This window comes from Palaemon carinicauda, chromosome 19 (assembly GCF_036898095.1).
Source record: "Palaemon carinicauda isolate YSFRI2023 chromosome 19, ASM3689809v2, whole genome shotgun sequence".
Lineage (NCBI taxonomy): Eukaryota > Metazoa > Arthropoda > Malacostraca > Decapoda > Palaemonidae > Palaemon > Palaemon carinicauda.
In genome coordinates this window covers 84,775,838-84,799,646 of record NC_090743.1, presented here as the reverse complement: position 1 = coordinate 84,799,646, position 23,809 = coordinate 84,775,838, and the positions used below count along the sequence as shown (strand labels likewise).

At 47.5% G+C, this 23,809-nt stretch overlaps 1 protein-coding gene across 1 annotated transcript in view; it reads left to right on the top strand.

Annotated features, from left to right (window-relative positions):
* The window catches only part of LOC137658280 (mitochondrial glutathione transporter SLC25A40-like), a 71,304-nt gene extending 50,345 nt beyond the window's left edge, over positions 1 to 20,959 (top strand). The window contains exons 3-5 of the mRNA XM_068392954.1: positions 5,146 to 5,425; positions 20,521 to 20,620; positions 20,914 to 20,959. Coding sequence (XP_068249055.1) covers positions 5,146 to 5,425; positions 20,521 to 20,620; positions 20,914 to 20,944 — 411 coding nt within the window. The 3' untranslated portion in view covers positions 20,945 to 20,959. The remainder of the gene's footprint in view (positions 1 to 5,145; positions 5,426 to 20,520; positions 20,621 to 20,913) is intronic.
* The last annotated feature ends 2,850 nt before the right edge of the window (positions 20,960 to 23,809 follow it).

The window sequence follows — 23,809 nt, the reverse complement described above, 5'->3', positions numbered from 1 at the left end:
CATCCCTCCATCTGGAAATTTATTGATGCCTTGAGGAAAGTTCAGAAAGGACGTGATGCATTTCTAGGAAAATTAATTGCTGGATATCCACCTCCCAAAAAACTAAAGAAATATAGCGATGCTGATGAAAGAATAAAAAAAAACAGTAATGGAAGTTGAGTCATTAAAGCCTACTGATTTCCTAAAGGGTATTGCTCATAATTACGAAATGAAGAATTAATTCCTAAGGTTGAAAAATCTTTGCTTGGTTTTAATTTTGTAATACAATATTTTCAATTTAAAGTTTTCAATATGCATTATTCTATTATTGTTTTAATAGGATCCTTTATACTATAAGTGAATAAATTTTTTTATTTTTTTTTCAATTACAGATTTTTATTTACATTATTCCATTATTTTCTTTAATAAATTTCCATACATAAACAAATAAATAAGTCTTTGGGTGCTTTCAAAAACAAAGACGCCGAAACAATCTGACGCCTAAACGGCTACGCCGAATAGTGCTGCTAGTTTTCTGATGGAGAATCGGCTACGCCGAAACGGCGACGCCAAATGGGCTACGCCGAAACATAGCAAACCTCCCCGGATACACTAGTCCCTATGGGACCTGAGCAGCGGATGGACCCGAGATGGTGGCAGAAGAGAATTTCCTCTGAGAGGTCAACCTTCTCGTTCTAATAATGGTAGAGGTTTGTGTGAAAAAAACCTTAAATTTTTGTATGCTAGGAAAAATACAAATTACTTTAAGATTTTTCATTTCATTGCTTTTATTTAATGAGCCTCAAGCCTCTCATAATGTTTTATTCTTTTTTTTGTTTCACTTAACAGGTGGTTGGCAGCACGCCTTACTCCCTGTAGAGCTCGGAGATGGTAGCGAGACTTACTGTCGTGCAGCTTAGCAGTTCCACACTTATCATATGCTAAAATTTCTGACATTGTGTAAAGATTTCAAGATGATGATTAGACGATGGATGTGGTGTGTAGAGATTTCAGGCTTGTGATCAGAGGTTTTGGAGTTTTTTACTATGGGGGATTTTTAGGATACTAGTGCAGTGAATACTGTAGTGGAAAAAATAAACCTACGGTTGGGTATCCTTTATCAGTAGGCAGTCGGAGATTTATGTCCGGACCCTGTTGACTCACTGCCACACGATGCCGACCTTCTACCTGGGTATAACCAACACCATGAAGGGAAGCAGTGTGCACAACCCGGAGGTAAGGCGTTGGGCAACTTTACCGTTTGTGGGAGGGCCACCCTTCATTAGCTACAGTTAGGAAGCCTTCCCGGTTGCAGGAATGGCTGGTTTATCTAGCCTCAGGCTTTAGACTACCTTCCCATTTGCGAGAAGGTGCCCATCACTTGAGTGGTCCCTCCCTCTGTGTCTTCCGCAAGTATGTGCTAGATTCCTCTTATGTCTTGCTCTAGCTTTTTGAAGCTAGACGACGATGGGGTTAGGCAGCTGCTCGCAGCTCCCACCCCCCGCCATCATGTTCGTAGGACACTGCAAAGTGCATGTTACTTTGCAAGGCAAACTTTTTCAAAATTTTACATAGGGTTCCGATCTCTTACGAGGGGGAACCTGTTATTTGTGTTTGTGCTCCAGTGAGCAACAACAGCCCAGCCTTCCTTGCCTTCTGGCACATGAATATCTGTGCTTGTAGGGAAGGAGAAGGCTGCTTGCCTCTCTCTTACGGGAGACAGGACAAGCAGGAGTGTTATTCTCCAGAGGGCACTAGTTTGGAGATGCAAATCCATGTCTAGCTGACGAGTCTTGGGCGTTTTCGCACACCCAACCACCTAGCGAAGTGGGCAAGCAATCTCCCCTTCCAGATGAGAGTCATGCCTCTGCTAGGAAACAGATGATAATCCTGACACACTTTGAGCTCCTATGGATGTGAACTCAGGGGAGGAAGAACCTTTCAATGACAGGTCATAACATTCTGATGGCATACAGCCTTTGTTCTCTAGCCTGGTGGCTCTCTCAGTGGTTGAACAGCTTACGAAGTGCTCTTTGCAAGCCGCTTCAAGTTGGATTACTGGTTGGGATCTGTGGGTTACCTCTTTAAGAACTACGACTTCTCCACCGATCAGAAGGAGGTAATGTCTGCTTTCCTTCTCTGGGGTGCTAGGACGATGGAGTTCTAGGTCCACAACATCGTCAACCAATGTATCAACTGAGTTTTGAGACAACAAGATGCTGTAGTTTCATAATTCCTGAGGCAGGTGGCTAGGAGCTATGAAGCTTCGCTATTCCTCGATGGAGGGCCCCTCCCTCTTCAACGTGGACATTAAGGCAGTTGCAGAGATGAAGAAGGGGAGTTAGGACGCCCTCCTCCATCGGGCAATGACTTCTCACCCGTACTCCTAGGCATCATCGCTGCAGCAGTCGTCCCTGATGAAGCGCCAGGGTCATAAGAAAGGGTCACAACCCTCCAAACAGGCAGTGACAAAGAAGCAAGGACCCAAGCAGCTCTTTCAATCCTGTCTCCAAGAAGGGTAGAGGAGCAAAGGGAGGAAGTGTGGCTGTTCCCGCTAAGGGGATCATTCCTCCTGCCAGTCCACTAATGGAAGGAAGCCTAGAGAGCAGGTGGCAGAGATGGATGTTCCACTGGGCCGAACCTTGGTTGATCTCCCTCCTCAGAGTGGGATACCTCGTCCCATTCACTTTCTCCCCCTCCTCTAACCCTCCATCCTACGAAGTCAAGTTCCTTTGTGAGGGGATTTGTAAAGGGAAAGGCCCTTCAGGCCAAGGTCCAGACCTTGTTGGAAAGGATGCTCTCCAAGAGGTCCTAGACATCTCCCCAGTCCTTTACAGTCAACTCTGGCTTAAGGCGTCTGGATGCTGGAGACGTGTCTATGACCTCTCAGCCATGAACAAGTTTGTCCAACAAACCCCGTTCAAGATGGAGATGGCCTAGATGGTCAGAGACTGGAAAACTTCATGATAATGCATGATCACAAAGACTCGCACCCCCATATCTCCATTCATCCTTTGTCAATAAAGTAACTAAGATTCATCTTAAATGAGAAAATACGCCAATTCAAGGTGCTGCACTTCAGCTTGTCCACTGCACCTCAAGGGTTTACATGGGTATTCTCCCTGGTGTCCACCTGTCCACACAAGAGTGGCATTCATCTCCCTCGCAAAAGAAAGAATAGAGAGGATGAAACAGGCAGCTCGCCCATTTCTGTTACATGCTATGCTGTGTGGACATTGGTGGGTATGGCTACTGGGATACCTGTCCTCCCTGGAGAGACTGGTGCTCAAAGGTCGTCTGCGAACGCGCTCTCTCCAGTAGCAGCTGAAGACGTTTTGGTTTCAGCACTACGATCCTTCAAATATCGTAGTTCCAATAGGGCCAGAGGAAAGAAAAGACCTGAGTTGGTGGGTGTCACACTAACCTTCTCAGGGGAGTAGATGTTCTCTCACCTCCCACAAAATTGATGCTCTTTACAGATGCATCAAAAGAAGATGGGGAATCACCTCTTGCACCACACGGCCTCAGCACTTTGGTCAGAGTCAGGGCGACAGAGCCGCATAAACTTGATGGAAATGAGGGCAGTCTTCCTGGCCCTCAAGCAATTCCTTCACCTCCTTTCAGGACATCATGGTGCTAATGAGCAACAACACCAAAATGGTGTCCTACATAAAAAAACAAGGAGGTACTTTTTCATGGCCCCTTAGCCATCTAGCTGTGGAAATAAAGAGGTGGATGGGAGACAACTTGGTATCCCTGTCAGCCCATTTCATCCCGGCAAAAGGAATAGTCAGGCTGACAATCTGAACAGGAAGACTCGTGTAGTTGGCTCCGAGTGGTCTTTGAAGCATTAGATAGCCAACAAAGTCTTGGCTTTGTGGGTTTTGCCGACGATCAACCTTTTTGCGACGTCCCTCAACCAGAAGTTCATGATGTTAGGGGTGTTAAGACATCCCTGGAGTTCAAAAGGAACTATTCTGTGATGCAAGTGTTACAAGGGGTCATGTGGAAACGACAAACTACGTTCACAGCCCACTATCTGCAAGACGTAATTCACTGGAACCTACATACCCTTTTGATAGGTCGCATGGTGGCTATGAAAAACCTCAGCTCCTTTGTAATACAAGTAGCAGTCGATTGAGGGTAGTGTTATCTGGTAGTAAGACTAGAATGAATGTGTAAGTGACTGGCCTCTTCATTCGCCCCTCTCTTGGGGTTTTAGCATCCAAGAAATGCTGCAAGCTGATCTCCTCTTGACTGCAGGTGGATACCATTTTCCCTTTTGTAATTGATTATATGTGAATATATTTATGTCCCCTATCTTGCGAGGTGGAACCGGTAATGTCTAGGTTAAATAGGAAGCTTAGCTCCAATATTTTGCTTACCTGATCAAGTCACAATGCTTAGTGCTAACACCTTCGTACCTTTGCGCAAATTGCTCAAGCCGTTGGCTCTCACATACTTGAAAGTTAGCGAGGTGACAGGGTGTCTCTAAACAGCTCATGTAAAGCACTGGGACAGTCTCTTGGTTTGGGACTTCCACCCACCTAATGTTGAGTCTCCACTGTAAAGAGCAGAATGGTTTGTATATAGTGCTGGAACAAATTACCAATTTGGAAATAATTTATATTTTTCCTAACGTTACAAACCAGGAGCTTTCTACACATACTGGTTCCTTCATCTCCTATCCCTCAGGAATTCCTGCCTGCAATTTCAAAGTGACATATTGTTACTAGTGTGGGTGTGAGGAGAATGGCCGGTCTGTCCCCTCTGCTAACTAGCGGTGGGTAGTAAAAAGCCTAATGGCTGGTATCAGCTGTTGCCAAAATATATCTCCACTGTAAAGAACTCCAGGTTTGTATAGTTAGGAAAGGTACAAATTATTTCAGAATTTGTTATTTTACCATGAAAAACAATCTTTCTGATCAGTATTATGAGTAAAGTGTTTTGAATTTGGGGTTTGGTTAAACTTCCGAGTGATTTTATTAATGAAAGGAAACTAGAGTGTGTATTATAGGAGTTATTCTTGTATCACCCCTTGCAGTAATTTATAATTTCAATGATTAAAGAATACTGTACTGTACATAAATTTAAAAACCTTTGTTAGTAAAAGGGAGAAAGTTATTTTTAAATTTCACTAAATTATTTTGTATTTATTTTTTCCAGGATGCATTTGCAAAGATATCCCGTCAAGAAGGCATACATTCACTATGGTCAGGCTTACCGCCTACATTGGTGGTGGCAGTTCCAAACACTGTGATATATTTTACGACGTATGAACACATGAGGAACTTCTTTATGAAGAATCTCTCAGATGGCAGTGGAGCTCCTCCCTCGTGGGCTGGTGGCCTTGCCGGTGGTCTAGCAAGAACCTGGGCAGTGACTATAGTATCACCTTTTGAACTGGTTCGGACTAAAATACAGGCTAAAAGCATAACGTACAGAGGTAAGGGCTTTATGCCATTTCGTATTTCATTTGTTTGCAATTTATATAATACAGTACGGTGGTGCACTTTGAACATTTTTATCATTTGTTTCAAAGATCTCTTTGTTCCTACTCTTATACAGCCTTTTTGTTATAGTATTTAAAATAGGGATATGTCTTCAGCAGCTTTGGAACAGCCATTAAATTGTTTAAAGATTATAGGTCACTCATGAATGACAGGGGCAAGGGACAATGATAATATGAACACCACCCAAGTCCCTCTTGACCTAACTTAGGACCAGGGAGGCCCAGGCAATAGCTACTGATGATTCAGCAGGTATATCTATAGGCTCCCCCCAGACCCCCAATCATTAGCTCATAAGGATGATGAGGTTGCAAACACTATTATTATTATTATTATTATTATTATTATTATTATTATTATTATTAATACTAGCTAAGCTACAACCCTAGTTGGAGAAGCAAGATGTTATAAATCCAAGGGCTCCAACTAGGAAAAATAGCCTAGTGAGGAAAGAAAATAAGAAGATAAATAAACGATATAAGAAGTAATGAACAATTAAAGCAAGATATTTATAAAAACATTAACATCATTAAAACAGATTTGTTCCGTAACTGAAATACAAACCACGCTATTTACATGGGGTAATTACTTCGGCGTAGCTGAATGACGAGCCATAAGAATTTTAACGAGGGTTTACTACCCAGCCGCTAGTTAGCGGGGGGGTAGGGAGTGGTAGCTAGCTACCCCCCCCTCCCTCACACACACCGGTGAATGCTTCACTTTACTTTTGGCTCGGGCAGAGAACAGACCTGTCTGCTCTCTCCCTCGCTTTGATTGCCATATTTAATCTGTTTTTGCTTTTTCTTTTCCAGTGTGTTTGAAGTTGGCCTTTACTGACTATGCATACATGCCCTGGACTTCCCGGCCGCCCTTGTGGGACCTTTATGTCGGTGGTCGACACCAATCCCCACACCTTATGTCCTCACTGTAGGGGCCAGCAGTGTGATAGTGGTAATGTATGTATTGAATGTAGGGAGTGGTCTACCTCCCAGTGGGAGAGGTTTGTCCGGCGCCGGAAGAAAAAGTCTAAAAGGGATCTTTCTCCTTCAGAGGCTTCTTTGAAGATAGAAAATTCTAGGACTTCTTCTTCCGTAGCCCTTTCCTCCTCCGAAGCTCCCCCTCGAGCGGTCTCTTCTGAGAGGCAGGCGAGTAGTATCGTAGACCGCTGTGCTGTTGACCGATCCCGGGGTGTGGGAGAGGTAGTTGCCTCCCATAGCGAGGCGGCTGCCCCTCCTCCCCCGTAGGAGGATTTGAATATGTCTAATCATGATTTGTTGCAGCTTTGGGCTTCCTTGGGGCTGCAGGGTTCACCCTCCAAGGAATCCCTGTTAAAGGAATCCCTGTTTGACATGATCAAACTTGGTGCAGCTGCCAACAATCGCCAACTACAGCAGGGATAGATTCTCTGTCTGTGGTTGACGTTGTTGTGACGGAGACATCTCGTGGGTCTAGTCAAACCCCCGTTCCTGTTGCTGAGGTAGCTGAAGGCTTAGATTCCCCCTCCGAACACCTTTCGAGGGAGGATCTAAGTCCCACGGTCTCTCCTGCCGGTGATTCTCTCCCACGGGGGAGTTCACTTACAGAGATTCCTCTGCGGAGGCCCTATGATGGGCAGCCTGCTGACCCCACGGCCCCTCGTGGGCGTATAAGGCGGAAGGCTCGTCCTTCCCTTCGCCGTAGAGGCCTTCCTTCCCCTCAAGGGAGTTAGGAAGCGCCTCTTTGGCTCGTCGTCACCACAGCCCTCTGCGGAGGAGACGACTCGCCGTTCGTCGATCCTGCCAGCTACCACCTTAGACCTCTCCGGGGATCGTTCGCGATCCCCTTCGGATGATGGTCGTCCTTCGGGACCCTGTGACCAGTCTCCCTGCTGACCTGCCATCACCTTTCGACGATGCGGATGCGCGTTACGCGCCACCTGACCCTGCCACTGCGCAGGCACTGGGCCCTTCTAGGCTTAAGGGCCTTGAGCGCAAATCCGCGCCATTTGCCCTCAAGCGCCAGGTTCTTCCTGCGCGCCCTACCACTGCTGCCGCTGTTCCTGTCTTAGCGCCACAGCGCTCACGTGCGCGCCCGTTCCTGCTACGCGCCAGGGTTCCCCTGTGCACCCACATCCTTCTGCGCCCCGGCGCCCGCCAGCAGTTCCTGTTCCAGCGCGCCAGCGCCCACCTGCTCACACGCGCCCACCTGCGCCCCAGCGTTCCCCGGTTCCTGCCTCGTCGCGCGCAGTTCAAGAGGCTCCTACGTTAGCGCACAGGCGCTCACAGGTACCTCTGGACTCGCAGCGCCCGTCTGGAGTTAGGCGCGAAGCGCGCCCACGCGCAGTTCCAGTTACAGTGCTCACGCGCTCGCCAACGCGCCAGCGTGCTTCTACATCGCAGCGCGCAGTCCAGGAGGTGCCTAAGCTAGCGCACGGGCGCTAATAGGCACCCCAGGACTCTCCTTCCAGACTGCGTGATCCTGCTCCCGTTCCAGCCGCGCGCGACGCTCCGGTTGCGCGCCCAGTTCCAATTCTCAAGGCGCCCCATGCAACCCTCCAGCGCACACCTGTGCGCCCTAATCCAACTGCGCGTCCTGCTCGCCCACCGCAGCAGCACACACCAGCGCGTCCACATCCTGATGAGCGCCCACAGGTTAGTATGCCTGTTCTTTCGGACCAGCGCCCACCTACGCTCCAACGCGCCAACCTTCCCTCGCGCTATCCTGAACCTGCGCTCTCGCGCCCTCGCCCGGTTCTTCCAGATACGCGCCCATGCGCCACTGCCCTCTCGCGCCCGCCAGTGCCACATCAGGATGCTGTGCGTCCTCGTATCCGGCCTCCTCACGTTCCGGCTCCTGTGCGCCACACGCCCTTGCCATCTCCTACACGCGCCCGCTCCATCTCCTGCGCGCCCACGCGCCCATGCGCCCGCACCATCTCCTGCGCGCCCATGCGCATGTGGCCTCACCTACGCGCCACCGCTCCCTCGCGCCCGCTCCACCAACCCCTCACGCCCGCGCCCGCGAGATTCCTGTGTCACGCGATCCTTTCGCGCGCGACCCTGATCAGGGCCCATCACGCGACTTCCAGCGCGAGCGTCGCCAGGCGGATAGGTCATCGTCTCGTTTCCCTCCCCGCAAGCGCAGAGCAGCGCCCTCGCCGGAGGAGGGGCGGTTCCCGGACAGGTCTAAGGACTCTTTTGTTTCAGCTTCTCAGGCAAACCCGCATTTGTCGACTCCTCCAAAAGATCGAACGATCCTCTGCCCTCCAGAGGGAGTGTCTGACAGCGCGACTGTCAGCCAGCAGCCCTGGTTCAGGACCCTGGTCAGAGTTCTTGTGCAGGCGATGAAGCCCGTCCTCTCTGACGTGGGTCACAAATCAGTGGCGGCTTCCTCCCCCCTGAAGAGGAAGAGAGGAGTCTCTCCCGTGGAAACACCTCCAAGGACTATTTTGTCTCCTCGCAGATCCTTGCGCAAGGCTCCTTCCCCCCCCCCAGACTTTCTCTCCCTCCCCTGCGGATGAGGATTACCCATCTTCAGGAGAGTCGGACGAGCCGGACTGTTCCCCCATCGCACCAATGGGGGAAACTCCGCCTCTCCCTGAGAAGTCTTCTTGTCCAGGGGTGGAAAAGAGCCTGCACCCATCGTTACTCGAGTCCTGTATCCCGCCCAGGAGGGAACCGAAGGACTCTAAGACGATCCCTAAATCGTCAACAAGGATCAGGCAGGAGCCATCTGGACCTTGCGAGGATGTCCACGTGTCCCCCCAGGAAGAGCCACTGGGGACGGGAGACTTTGCTGCCAGTCCTTCAGAAGGAGAGCACCAAGAGTCAGAACACGCGTTCTGGCAAGTCCTGACCCTCATGAGGAACCTCAACGGGATCCAAGACCCAGAGATTCCTCCTCGTGAGGATAAGGACATGGTCTTGGACCGTGTCTATGGCACCCAGAAACCCTCTAGGGCCAGTGCAGCTTTGCCCTGGTCTCAGGGGATAAAGAGTGCCAGGGACAAGGTCGAGGGCCAGCTCTCTGAGCTTGCTTCCTCCAGCAGATCCAGCACCGGTAACAAGCTCCTCCCTCCTCCTCGAGTCCATCAGAGGAGGTACTTTGAGATCCTTGAGGAGTCTTGTTTGGGTCCTCCGATTCACCACTCCGTGGAAGAACTCACCGGGGGAGTCCCTCTACAGAGACTCTCCAACCGGCACGTGTCCTACTCAGCTACTGAGATCCTAAGCCAGGAGAAGGTCGCTAAGTGTGCCATGCAGGCAACTTCGTGGCTTGACATCTGGCTGGGGTCTCTGGGCATCCTGGTGCGGTCTGAGGACCTCTCCAAAGAAAGCACCAGGAAGGCACTGGAGACTTTCTTGCTCTCAGGCATGCGGACCATCGAGTTTCTGGCCCACCAAGTCTCGAGCTTGTGGGCCAATACGATTCTCAAATGACGTGACGCTGTGGCTGAGAGGTTCCACCAGAAGGTTCCCAGTTCGGAGGTTAGCAGGCTCAGACACTCTTCCGTTTGTTTGAGCCTAAGGACGTGGAGCTTAACGCTGAGAGGTGGAGGAAGTCCAACCAGGATTCCCTCATCCATAGGGCCCTGACATCGAGGCCCTACAAATCTCCAGCGCCACAATAGCCCCGTCCGGCTAAGGACACGAAGAAGACCATTGCAGCAAAGTCGAAGGTGTCTAAGCCCTTTCCTGCCAAGAGCAGAAGGAGCAAGAAGTCCTCCAGGGGAGGCAAGAACCCTAGAGGAAACGGCCGAGGCCGTAAACGCTGGGGTTGGCAGTCCCCCTGCATGTCCACCAGTGGGGGGGATGCCTACAAAATTGCGCGGCAAGGTGGCAGCAACTCGGGGCAGATACCTGGACGATTTCCGTGATCGCTCAGGGTTATCGCGTCCCATTCACAGCTTCTCTACCTCCCCTGACAGCGAATCCAGTGTCGTTGAGCTCTCTTGCTATGGGATTGGCAAGAGGGCAAGCCCTTTGGGTAGAAGTCCAGACCATGTTGAAGAAGGACGCTCTCCAGGAGGTTGTAGACGGGTCCCCAGGCTTCAACAGTCGACTCTTTCTTGTGAGAAAGGCGTCTGGAGGCTGGAGACCAGTCATTGGCCTCTCAACCCTGAACGGGTTTGTCAAACAGACTCCGTTCAGTATGGAGACGGCAGACACGGTCAGACTCGCAGTGAGACCACAAGACTTCATGTGTACACTGGACCTGAAGGACGCGTACTTCCAGATCCCAGTCCATCCGTCTTCAAGGAAGTACCTAAGATTTTGCCTAGACAACAAGATCTACCAGTTCAAGGTGCTGTGTTTTGGTCTCTCCACAGCCCTTCAGGTGTTCACCAGAGTGTTCACCCTGATATCTTCGTGGGCTCACAGGATCGGCATCCGTCTTTTTCGTTATCTGGACGACTGGCTGATCCTAGCGGACTCGGAGGCAACCCTTCTTCGCCACCGAGACAAGCTCCTCGAAGTTTGCCAGGATCTAGGGATCATGGTAAATCTTGAGAAGTCCTCTCTGCAGCCCTCTCAGAAACTGGTATATCCAGGCATGGTCATAGACACCAATCTCCACAAAGCCTTCCCATCAGACGACAGGATAGCAAGGCTGAGGAAGGTCGCGAGGCCTTTCCTCAATCGATAAGAACTCCCAGCCCAAACGTGGCTGCGTCTCCTCGGCCTCCTCTCCTCCCTGGCCCGTCTCGTTCCCAACGGTCGCCTCAGAATGAGATCTCTCTAGTGGCGACTCAAGTCCGGGTGGAATCAAGGTCACGATTCCCCGGACACTTTGGTCCCTGTGGGTCCTGCGGAACGGACGGACCTCCAGTGGTTGGTGGCGGACGAGAACCTATGAAAGGGAGTGGATCTTCTCGTCCTATCCCCGGATTTGATGTTGTTCTCGGACGCATCAAAGAAAGGGTGGGGGGGCCCACGTTCTGAACCACAGAACCTCAGGTCTGTGGTCAGAATCAGAAAAGTACCTTCACATAAACCTGCTAGAAATGAAGGCCGTGTTCCTGGCACTTCAGAAGTTCCACCAAGTCCTGGCGGACCACTCTGTGGTGGTGATGAGCGACAACACCACGGTGGTGGCTTATATCAACAAGCAGGGAGGTACCTTTTCAGAACAGCTATCCCATCTTGCAGTAGAGATTCTGAGATGGTCCGAAGTCCACTCAATCACACTAGCAGCTCGCTTCATTCCAGGCAAATGGAATGTGCTCACCGACAGTTGAGCAGAGCAACGCAGATTGTGAGTACTGAGTGGTCTTTGGATCCTCAAGTAGCCAACAAAGTCCTGACTTTGTGGGGTTCCCCGACGGTGGACCTGTTCGCTACAGCGCTGAACTTCAAGCTCCCGCTGTACTGCTCCCCGGTCCCGGACCCCAAGGCAGGATGCCTTCCAACAATGGTGGGACAACGTTGATGTGTACGCCTTTCCCCCGTTCTGTCTGATGAGGAGGGTGCTCAACAAGACCAGAATATCGGTCAATCTTTCAATGACCCTGATAGCTCTGCTATGGCATCACGCAGAATGGTTCCCGGACCTTCTGCAACTCCTCACGGAGGTTCCGAGAGAACTCCCTCCACGTCACGAGCTACTCAAACAACCACACGCCAACATCTTCCACAAAGCCGTAGCTTCGCTTCGACTTCACGCCTGGAGACTATCCAGCATCTCCTCACGGAGAGAGGATTTTCGCAACAAGTTGCGAACAGGATGTCTGGTCACCTGCGCAAGTCATCCGCAGGGGTCTACCAGGCGAAGTGGCGAGTCTTCTGTGGTTGGTGTCGTGGAAGGGGTATCTCTCCCCTCGATGCCACTATTCCAGCAATAGCGGAGTTCCTCGTGTATTTGCGGGAGGAAATGCGCCTTTCAGTCTCGGCAGTGAAAGGCTATCGCTCAGCCTTAAGTCTTGCCTTCAGGCTTAAAGGAATGGACATTTCTTCCTCGCTGGAACTTTCCCTTCTCATACGGAGTTATGAACTTACCTGCCCTCAGTCGGAAGTGAGACCTCCTCCATGGAACGGGGTTCGAGTTCTCAGGTGTCTGAAGAGACCTCCCTACGAACCATTACGCCAGGCTTCAGATCGCCACCTTACCTGGAAGACGGTTTTCCTGCTAGCATTGGCCTCGGCCAAGCGAGTCAGTGAGCTACATGGTCTCTCGTACGACATCGCCCATTCAAGGGGATGGGGGGAGGTAACGTTCAGCTTCGTCCCTGAGTTTGTTGCCAAGACTCAGAATCCGGGAGTGCCGGACCCTAGGTTCGACTCTTTCCAGGTTTCGAGTCTCCGTTCTGTAACAGATGACCCAGACCATCTCCTACTGTGCCCAGTGAGGAGTCTGAGGTTGTATCTTAAAAGAACAGCTGCAGTTCGTCCCCGGGTGCGACCCCTGTTCGTGAGCACCGGGAAGACGAAGAAGAGGGTCACCAGGAATACTATCTCGGCCTGGATTCGCAAGGTGATACATCTGGCCTTGAATTCTGACCCTTCTCCGTCACGTCGCCTTAGAGCGCATGATGTCAGGGGCGTAGCTACGCCCCTGGTCTTCAAGAAGAACTTCTCAGTGACGCAGGTTCTACAAGCAGGGGTGTGGAAGCGTCAGACCACCTTCACGGCCCACTACCTGCAAGACGTGACACACAGGAGGCTCGATACGTTCTCTATCGGCCCTGTGGTGGCTGCACAACAGCTGGTCTAACCTCAGGCTCCTTAATGGACAAGTAGCAGAAGGTTGAGGGCATTGTTACCCGGTTTTAGTGTGCGTGAATGAAAAGATCTGTCTTGCCCCTTATTCTTTTCTTCATCCTCTCCTCCCTTGGAGAAAGCAGCATCCTGAGTTCTCTGCACAGCTGACCTCGAACCTCTGCAGGTAAGCCATGCTCCCTTGTGTTCCTAGTATTAAGTGTACAGTAATACTGTCATGTCCCCATACCCTGACGAGGTGGTATTGGGAGATTCCTAGCCTAGATTTCCATCTGAAGAACTCCAGGTCAACTTCCTAGGACGAGTCACTTCTCACCTTCACACACAGCTTATGTAGGCCGCAGCAGTTTCACAGCATGCCAGCGAGGAGCAGGGACCCCTGATTTCTTGAGTACTTACACACTCGAATTTGGAGTCCCCGGGCAAGCCAAAGCCATTATGGCAGGGACTTACCTCTCTTCCTAAGGGTTGAGTCACCCCATGTAAATAGTGTGGTTTGTATTTCAGTTACGGAACAAATGACAAATTCGTAGATAATTTGTATTTTTCCTAACTATACAAACCTTAGCTATTTACACATATTTGCCCGCCAGCCCTGTCCCCCGGGATAAGTCCTACTTCTAAGCAAATTGAAGCATTCACCGGTGTGTGTGAGGGGGGGGGGGTTTAGCTAGCTACCCCTCCCTACACCTCCCTACCCCCCGCTAACTAGCGGCGGGGTAGTAAACCCTCGTTAAAATTCTTATGGCTCGTCATTCAGCTACGCCGAAGTAATTACCCCATGTAAATAACTAAGGTTTGTATAGTTAGGAAAAATACAAATTATCTACGAATTTGTCATATTTCATACTTAAACTATAAAAGGACTTATGTCAGCCTGTTCAACATAAAAACATTTGCTGCAAGTGTGAACTTTTGAAGTTCTACTGATTCAACTATCCGATTAGGAAGATCATTCCGCAACTTTGTCACAGCTTGAATAAAACTTCTAGAATACTGCGTAGTATTGAGCCTCATGATGGAGAAGGCCTGACTATTAGAATTAACTGCATGCCAAGTTTTACGAACAAGATGAAATTGTCCGGGATGATGTTAATGTAAAGGATGGTCAGAATTATAAAAAATCTTATGCAACATGCATAATGAACTAATTGAACGACGGTTCCAAAAATTAATATCTAGATTAGGAATAAGAAATTCAATGGACCTTAAGTTCCTGTCCAACAAATTAAGATGAGAATCAGTAGCTGAAGACCAGACAGGAAAACAATACTCGAAACAAGGTAGAATGAAAGAATTAAAACACTTCAGAATAAATTGATCACCATAAATCTTGAAAGACTTTCTCAATAAGTCTATTTTTTGTGCAATTGAAGAAGACACAGACCTAATGTGTTTCTCAAATGTAAATTTGCTGTCACGAATCACACAGAAAAGTTAAAGAAACATTATCAATGCTGAGGTTTTGATCTTGAGGATCCACTGTCCTTAGCCTACTTACTATCATACTTTGAGTTTTGTTAGATTCAACTTCATACCCCTTAATTTTCACCATACACTTATTGTAGCTAGATCTTTATTAAGGGATTCAGCAACCCCAAGAAACTTTGAGCTTAAGCATGTCTCGAATCCCTGTCCAGCAGTTTGCTAGGTAGGGACATTTCTAATAGGCTACCACAACCCTAAACAGGGTAGTTGGTTTACGTCAGGTGCCACCCATCCATCTGTCACAGAATAGGCATTTTTGTCAACGTTTCTGAAATATAACGATAATTGATATTGTGTATTTGTTCCGATACTAATACAAACCATTCGCTATTTACTGTATAAGGATATTACTTTTGGCGAAGCTGGAAGACGAACCATTAGACTTTTAGCAAAGGTTTACCCCCCACTCACTAGTTAGCGGAGGGGGCTGAGTAACCACTTTAGCTTTGGCTCTGTGGAGAACAGACGTTGATGCTCTTCTCCTCCATTTTGACTTGCCATTTTTTTACTTTATTGCATTTTAAGCTTTTCCTTTTTCAGTTTGATTGTGTTTCTCCTTGACCGTCCTCATTTGGACCTGTCCGGGACCTGAGGGCCTCTCCTGCGGGACTTCCATGTCCTCCGTTGAGACGAACCCGCATTCGTTGTGTCCATCCTGCCGAGGGTGGCGCTGTGATCAGGACAACACCTGCCCTGAATACCAGGAGTGGTCTGCCTCCCAGTGGGGGAGGTTTGGGTAACGGCACAAGAAGTCCAAGAGGGATCCACTCTATAAAGGCTCTGACTAGAGGAGTCTCCCAAGAGAGACACTCCGTCTCTTTCTCTGCGTCAGAGATCCTTAACCAGGAAAAAGTTGCGAAGTATGCCATGCAGGCTACTTCGTGGCTAGATCTCTGGGTGGGATCTGTGGGATACCTTATTACACTAAGGACTGGTCTAAGGAGACCATGAGGAAGTCGATGAAAACCTTTCTATTATCGGGAATCAGAACCATTGAGTTCCTTTCTCTCCAGTTAGTGAAGCTGTGGCGAGGGAGCGGCCGAGGCCGCACCTACTAGGACAGGCAATCCTCCCACTTGTCCACCAGTGATGGGATGCCTGCAACACTGCTGGCAGAGATTGCTGCAGCTCGGGGTCGAACCCTGAACAGTCTCCGGGAATCATTCAGGGTATTGTGTCCCGTTCATTCGATCTCTCCCTCTACTGACTCTGGATCCAGTCCCTTCAAGCTCTTATGCGAGGGAGCTGGGAAGTCCAGACCATGTTGGAGAAGAGCTTGCTCCAGGAGGTCCTCGACGGGTCCCCAGGCTTCTTCAGTCGACTCGTGAAAAAGGCGTCTGTAGGTTGGAGACCAGTCATCGATCTCACAGCTCTGAACAAGTTTGTCAGACAAACTTCGTTCAGTATGGAGACGGCAGACACGGTGAGACAAGAGGTAAGACCACTGGACTTCATGTGCACATTGGATTTCAAGGACGTATGCTTCCAGATCCCAGTCCATCCATCTACAAGGAAGTATCTAAGGATCATACTTGACACAAGTAATATCATTTCAAGGAGCTGTGCATCGGTCTTCCCACAGCACCTCAGGTCTTCATGAGGGTGTTCGCCCTGATGTCACCCTGGGCTCACAGGATCAGCATCCATCTCCTAAGATACTTGGATAAATGGCATATCCTAGCAGACTCGGTGGCACCCCTTCAACACCGAAACAGAATTCTAGCGTTTTGCCAAGATCTGGTGATCATGGTAAACCTCGAGAAGTCATCCCTGCTTCCCTCTCAAAGACTGGTATACCTAGTTATGATCAACGTCACCAACCAATAGAAAGTCTTTCCATCATACGACAGGATACAGAGGCTGAGGAAGGTAGTAAGACCCTTCCTCAGAGGAGTTAGAGCTACCAGCCCAGCAGTGGTTGTGTCTCATAGGTCACCTATCATCACTAGCCTGTCCAGTGCCCATAGGTCGCCTCAGGAGTCGATCTTTCCAGTGGCGGCTGAAGTGCAGGTGGAATCAGACCAATGACTGCCCGGACATCCTAGTCCCTATAGAACTAGAGTAGCAGATGGACCTCATGTGGTGGGTGGCAGACGAGAATGTCTGCAGTGGTGTCGGCCTTCTCATTCTCCCCGGAGTTGATACTCTGTTTAGATGCACCAAAAGAAGAGTGGGGCCCCCACGTGTTGCAGCACACAGCCTCTGACCTCTAGTTCAAGTTCGAAAGGGTACTAGCTCATAAATCTCTTAAGAGATGAGGGCAGCTTTCCTATCCCTCCAATAGTTCCAGCAGTTTCTGGCAGGTCACTGTGGGATGTTAATGAGTGACAACACCATAGTACAGTAGTGGCTTACATAAACAAACAAGGCAGTACTTTTTTGCAGCCCCTATGCCATCTAGCAGTAGAGATACTGAGATAGAAATAAAACAACTTGGGGTCCCCATCAGCCTATATCATTCTGGGTAAGAGGAATGTGCTCGCGGACAATCTGATTAGAGCAACTTAGATTGTGGGTGCCAAGTGGTTTTTGAATAATTTAGTAGACAACAAAGTCTTGATTTTGTGGGGTTCCCTGACGGTGGACCTGTTTGTGACGTCCCTGAACTTCAGGCTCCCACTTTACTGCTGCCCAGTCCCAGATCCCCAGGCTCTCTGGCAAGATGCATTCCAACAACGGTGGGACAACATCGACATTACGCCTTTCCCCCGTTCTTTCTGATAAGAAGAGTATTTAATAAGACTAGAGTATTTGACAACCTCTCTATGACTCCCTTAGCTCTGCTATGGCATCACGTAGAGTGGTTCCTGGGCCTTCTGCAGCTCTTGATAGAGTTTCCGAAGGAACTTCCTCCATGACACGATCTACTCAAACAGCCACATGCAAACATCTTTCACAAAGTCTTAGTGCCTGGAGACTAGCCACCACCTCTTCACTGAGAGAGGATTTCCGCAACAAGTTGTGAAAAGGATGACTGGACAATGACAATATTTGGCTTCAGTCTACTAGGCTAAGTGGATTGTCTTTTGTGGTTGGTGTCATGAAAGAGAAATCTCTCCCCTCGATGCCACTATTTCAACAATAGCGGGGTTCCTTGTGCACCTTCAGGAGGAAATGCTCCTTTCAGTTTTGGCAGTGAAAGGTTACCACTCAGCCTTGAGCCTTGCCTTTAAGCTGAAAGTAGTAGGTATTTCTTACTTGGAACTTTTTCTCCTCATACAAAGCCATGAGCTTATCTGTCTCCAGTCGGAAGTTATACCTCCCTGGAATGTCGTTCGCATCCTTCAGTCTCTGAAGGGGGCTCCTACGAACCATTATGCCAGGCAACAGATCGCCACCCAACTGTGAAGACGGTGTTCCTACTCGCCTTGGCTTTGGCCAAAAGACTTAGTAAACTACATGGTTTCTCCTTTGACATCGCCCATTCAAGGGGATGGGTGAAGGTAATTCTCAACTTTGTCTCTAAGTTTATAGCTAAGACTCAAATTCCGGTAGTAGTGGATCCTAGATTTGTGCCCTTCCAGATTGGGAGTCTTCGTGCTGTAACCTATCATCCAGATCAACTGTTAGTATGCCAGTAAGGAATTTGAGATGTTACCTCAAAAGAACATCAGCAGCTCGCCTCAGAGTGTTAGCACTCTTCATCAGCATGGGGAAAGTCAAGAGGAGGGTCACGAAGCACCCCATCTCTACTTGGATTTACAGGGTCATTGACCTGGCACTGAATCCTGATCCTCCTCCAACATGATGACCCAGAGCTCATGACGTTAGGCGTATTGCAACGTCCTTAGATTTTAAAAGAAACTACTCTGTGACGCAGGTATTGCAAGTGGGCGTGTGGAAGCATCAAACGACCTTCACTGGCCACTACCTGCAAGATGTAACTCACAGGAACATGGAGACATTTTCCATTAGTCCTGTGGTTGCTGCACAAGTGGTTTAAATACCTCAGGCTCCTTGATGGACAAGAAGCAGATGGTTGAGGGCAAAGGTTACCCGAGATTAGTCTGGAATGAATACGTAAGAATGATTGGCTCTTTCTTTCTTTCATCTTCCCCTCTCTTGGGGAATCAGTACCCAGAGTCCTCTGCAAAGATGGTGTCACATGTCTGCAGGTAAAACCATTTTCCTTGTGTGACCCAGTATAGAAATAATACTTGTTGGATCCCCATACCCCTAGCGAGGGTGGATTGGGTAGTGTCTATGGTAAACTGGTAAGATTCCTTACCTAGACCAGTCACATTGTTAGTATCACGAGCACCTAGCTTGTGCAGGCCGTTGGCTGTGCGTAGCATGGTGTTTAGCAATCTACAAGGGTTCCTATGAGTTATGTGCAGAGTACATTCGGAGAAATCCCCTGGACAATGTCAAGAGGCCAGTTGGTTCAGACTTCCACCCTTCTGAGGGATAAGTCATCCCTATAAATAGAAAGTGGTTTGTGTTATTGTCGGAATAAATTACATAGATGTAAGTAATTTGTATTTTTCCTAACGATACAAACCTGTAGCTATTTATACTGATTGGCCTGCCAGCAAGTCCTACCTGCAAGCAAAAGTAGTTACTCAGCCCAGGTGTGTGAGTGAGCGGGTAGCAGACTACACCCCCCCTCCCCCGCTAACTAGTGAGTGGGTAGCTAACCCTCGCTAAAAGTCTTATGGCTCATCTTGCAGCTTTGCCGAAGGTAATGTCCCTATAAATAGCTGCAGGTTTATATTTTTAGGAAAAATACAAATTAAGTAAAAAATTTTCAGTTTATCTTGCCATACAAATTTACAATATGTAACCTACATCAACAGGTACAGGATTTCTTTGAACAAAAGGAAATTCAGTGCAAAAATTAACTCTTTCAGTTGAATAGACATGTGTCCACACAGATGAAACATAATTTTGTGGAATCAGTAACGCTATCATCTCCTCAATGACAACTTTATAATCATAACTTTCAGATTCTATACTTATATCAAAATCTTTACTCCCTTACCAAGTATTATAAGATACGAAAAAAATCTTGAGTTTTTTAGCCTTCCCACATTTACCTAAGCACTTGCAAATAACCTTGAAAAAAGACGAAAAGCCAAGAAAGCATATCATCAAAGTAATCTGCAAAAATGAAGAATCTTTACTCCCTTACCAAGTATTATAAGATACGAAAAAAATCTGAGTTTTTGAGCCTTCCCACATTTACCTAAGCACTTGCAAATAACCTTGAAAACAGACGAAAAGCCGAGAAAGCATATCATTAAAGTAATCTGCAAAAATGAAGACATTGTGGCCAAAATGTGCATCTTTTGTCTCCGGATTAGTTTAGGAATGAGTGGACATCTTAAAAATCTGTCCTTTACCTGTATTCGTGATAGCAGAATTTGAAGTAAAAGGATTGCTAAAATTTGCGCTCCTATTATGGTAATGCTTTCTTATTTTATAACCCATTATGTTCTTATTTTATCAATGCATTATCGTACTGTACGTGGATTAAATGAGTTTTTTCATATATTTCATTCCACTACTAGAAGGTTATTAATTTCCTTTCCAGTTTTTGTGGCTCTGAAGTCTGGAAAAAAATATGAAGGCTTATAAGAATAATGAAAAAAAAATACCATCGATTTATTGTGCAGTAGTTATTTATTTTGTGGCTTTTCAATTATCAGGGGTGGGGGGGGGGGTCCTGGAATGGAGCACTCGTGATAGCCAAAGTATTACTGTATTGTATTGGTAGTAGCAGGTCTCTTGCACCAAGGAGGCTGTCGTAAATGGTTTCAATTTTTATATGCTTCAATTGTTAGTCATCAAAACTTGCATTACCTATCCTTGTAATCTTGTTCTTAATATGGGGAATTCTTGTCTTTCAGAATTAAGTAAAGTTTTGCAGACTCAAGTTACCAGTGAAGGAGTGATAAGTTTATGGAGGGGATGGGTACCCACTATACTCCGTGACGTCCCCTTTTTCTAGTAAGTATTATTAGTTGAGAAATCATAATAAGATTCATAGCTAGGGCTAGCTGCTAAAAGTGCATTTGAAACATTTGCACTAGATACATTAATTTATATATTGTATATATATATTTGTGTATTGCATAGGCTGTTATATACTTACATACCACTGCACCTAGACTATGTGTAAGTCATGTATTTCCAAAGTGTTTTGACTTATAATTCTAGTTTCCCCAGTATATTTTTGGTATTGCTATACTGTACTTCATTGTAATCCTGAGTAAAACTAAGATTTGGTTAATTCTTTTCAGTTTTGTACTGGTATTCTTACGAAAAACTTAAAGTGATATTTAGACAGGAGCAGCCTACCTTTTCTTTTACATTAACAGCAGGAGCATTATCTGGAGGGGTGAGTTTTTATGTTTTTAATTGTCTTCCCGTCAGAAATGCATACAAGTATCACTGTTGAATTAATAATTCTTGAAATTTTTCCAATTAATTATTTAAAGCTTTTAAAGTATATTTGACGAGTGATCTGTAAAACACTACAAATCAAGGTATTTGATATGTATGTATTTTAATTGATAATTACTGTAATTTGATATATTTATGTTGTTTATGATATTTGATGTATAGTACATGTATACTTTACTGTATTTAATATTCTTAATAGGTTTGGATGCAGTAGGGTTTTATGATTGATGGAACTTTTTAATACCATCTAATGTTTATTTGTTCCCTTATTAACAAACCTTTCGTTATTCATGTGGGTACACTTTCGGCGGGGCTGGAAGGCAGCCATTAGATTTAAAGTGTAAGGTGGCAACCCCTGTTTAATCACTTGAGTGGGTAGGACAGGGGATGGCTGGGGGATATCCAGCTGCCAATATATACTCTCACAGCTGTGAGCTATGTCCTTTTGGCTGGTAGAGAGTGGACGTCTCCACTCTCTCCCCTTCAAGGCTTAGCCATTTATCACTATTACTTTACCGCTCATTCTTTTTCTTTACAGATGTGACTGTATTTTTAACATGACACTCCATTACAGAGTAATGTGGCAGTTTTCAGATGTTGAGGTTTGTCTCCGTGAGGTTATCAGAAGGAATCCTCTGCGCTGACAACTCCTCTTGGGGGTAACCTCTCCCGTCCGCGTGTTGGGTTGTTTCTTTCCCCCCCGGAGGGAGGAATTTTTAATTCTCTCTTTGTTTCTTCTTCAGCACTTATAGATGACATTAGGGTGTGAAGTCAGTGGCTGTAGCTGCGACTGACGCCTTAGCTCTCTACGAGGTCTGCCTCCCGTTCATCCTTCCGTTGACTCCTGGTGACGATGAGCCTTCTTGCCTCCTGCTGATCTCGTCGTCTCTCTCTCTCCTCTCTCTCTCTCTCTCTCTCTCTCTCTCTCTCTCTCTCTCTCTGTGTGTGTGTGTGTGTGTGCAATGTTTCAGCCTGTGTATGCAACCTCCGCCTGTTGAGGGTTCCGATTAGTGATCGCAGGGGTCAGACTCATCGCCTCGTCTTCCTGGTCGGTCAGGATGTTGTTTGCGACAATGCAATGATGAGTTCTGTATCGAATGGCCGAGACTAATCACCTCGTCTTTCTGGTTGGTCAGGATATCGTTCGCGACAATCCAATAATGAGTTCAGAATTTATTCTGTTCAACGATCGCTGGGGTGAGACTCATCACCTCGTCGTATTTAACGATCAATGATCGCCACAGTGATCATAGGCTTTCATGATCTCGATGTTCTTCTTCTTGAAGACAAACACCTGTTTGGTTTACCCTTCGGGGGATTACTCTGGCAGGATTCCCGTTTAGGAAAATCCTCTGGGGAAAACTCAGAAATAAATCTGTTTTTTTTTCAAGCAACACTTTATGTTGACCTTCAATTTGAGATAGAGTTAGTTGAAGGGAAACAGAGTTCTGCTCGTGGATTCGCCTCCAGGTGTGAGCAATTTCCCTTCTGAGGGAGTCTCTAACACAATCCTTCAGTACGCTCATGATCACGAGCTAGACACTCGGGATTACGAGCAAGACACTCACGCTCACGATCGTGAGTTACATTACCCTCTCCTCGGTCCCAAGGGAGACGCTTGTGACCACAATTGCTACGCTGGTCTCATCACAACCCTTAAGAATGCTCACCATGACCTAGATTCTCGTGATCATGAGCGAGACGTTCGCGCTCATGAGCGTGTGTTACACTCTCACGGTCCACAATTGCGATGCTAGTGTCTATACAACCATTAAGGATGTTCACGCTCACGAGCGTAAGTTACACTGCCACGGCCACGAGCGAGACACTCGTAATCATGAGCGTGATGTGATCACGATCACGAGCTAGACATAAGTGATCACAAGCGAGATTCTCACGATCATGAGTTACACGCTCAAGCATGACACTCGAGATTGCGATCATGAGCTAGACACTCGTGATCAAAATTGAGACGTTCACGCTCGCAATTGTTAGTTATTCGCTCACAGTCACGAGCGACACGCTTGTGACCACGATCGCCGGCATGACGCTCGTGATCATTATCGCGAATTATAAGCCCTTATTAGGGGCTACACGCTCTCGAACACGAGCTAGACGATCAGATTGTAAACTACATGTTCATGGTCATGAACTACTCGCTCGCGCTCATGATCGGGAGTTACACACTCGCGGTCATGAGCGAGACGCTCGTGATTACGATGACGAGCGTCTAATGGTAAAGATCACTAGCTACACTCTCATGATCACAAACAAGGCGATCGTGAGCTAGACGCTCACGGTCACGATCTACAAGCCCGTACCTCTGGCTAGATGCTCGCGATTAAGAACTTAAAGCTCAAGAGCAAGAGTTATAAGCTCAAAAATCACATGACAGACGTTCACGATCGCAAGCACAAGCTAGACAATAAGTCACGAGCTGACGCTCAGGATTATGAACTAAATACAATCATGAGCTAAACGCTCACAATTACAAGGTACACGCTCATGGTCAGGAGCTACATGCTCACGATCATGAGCTACTTGCTCCCGATCATGAGCTACACACTCATGATCACAATTTAGATGCTTACGATCTCGATCTAGACACCCACAAGCTCTAGACCCTACGATTACAAGCTAGACGCTCGGGATCACAAGCTAAGATGCTCACGCTTTCATAGGAGACGCTTACGCTTTCATGCAAGATGCTCACGTTCACAAGCTAGATGCTCG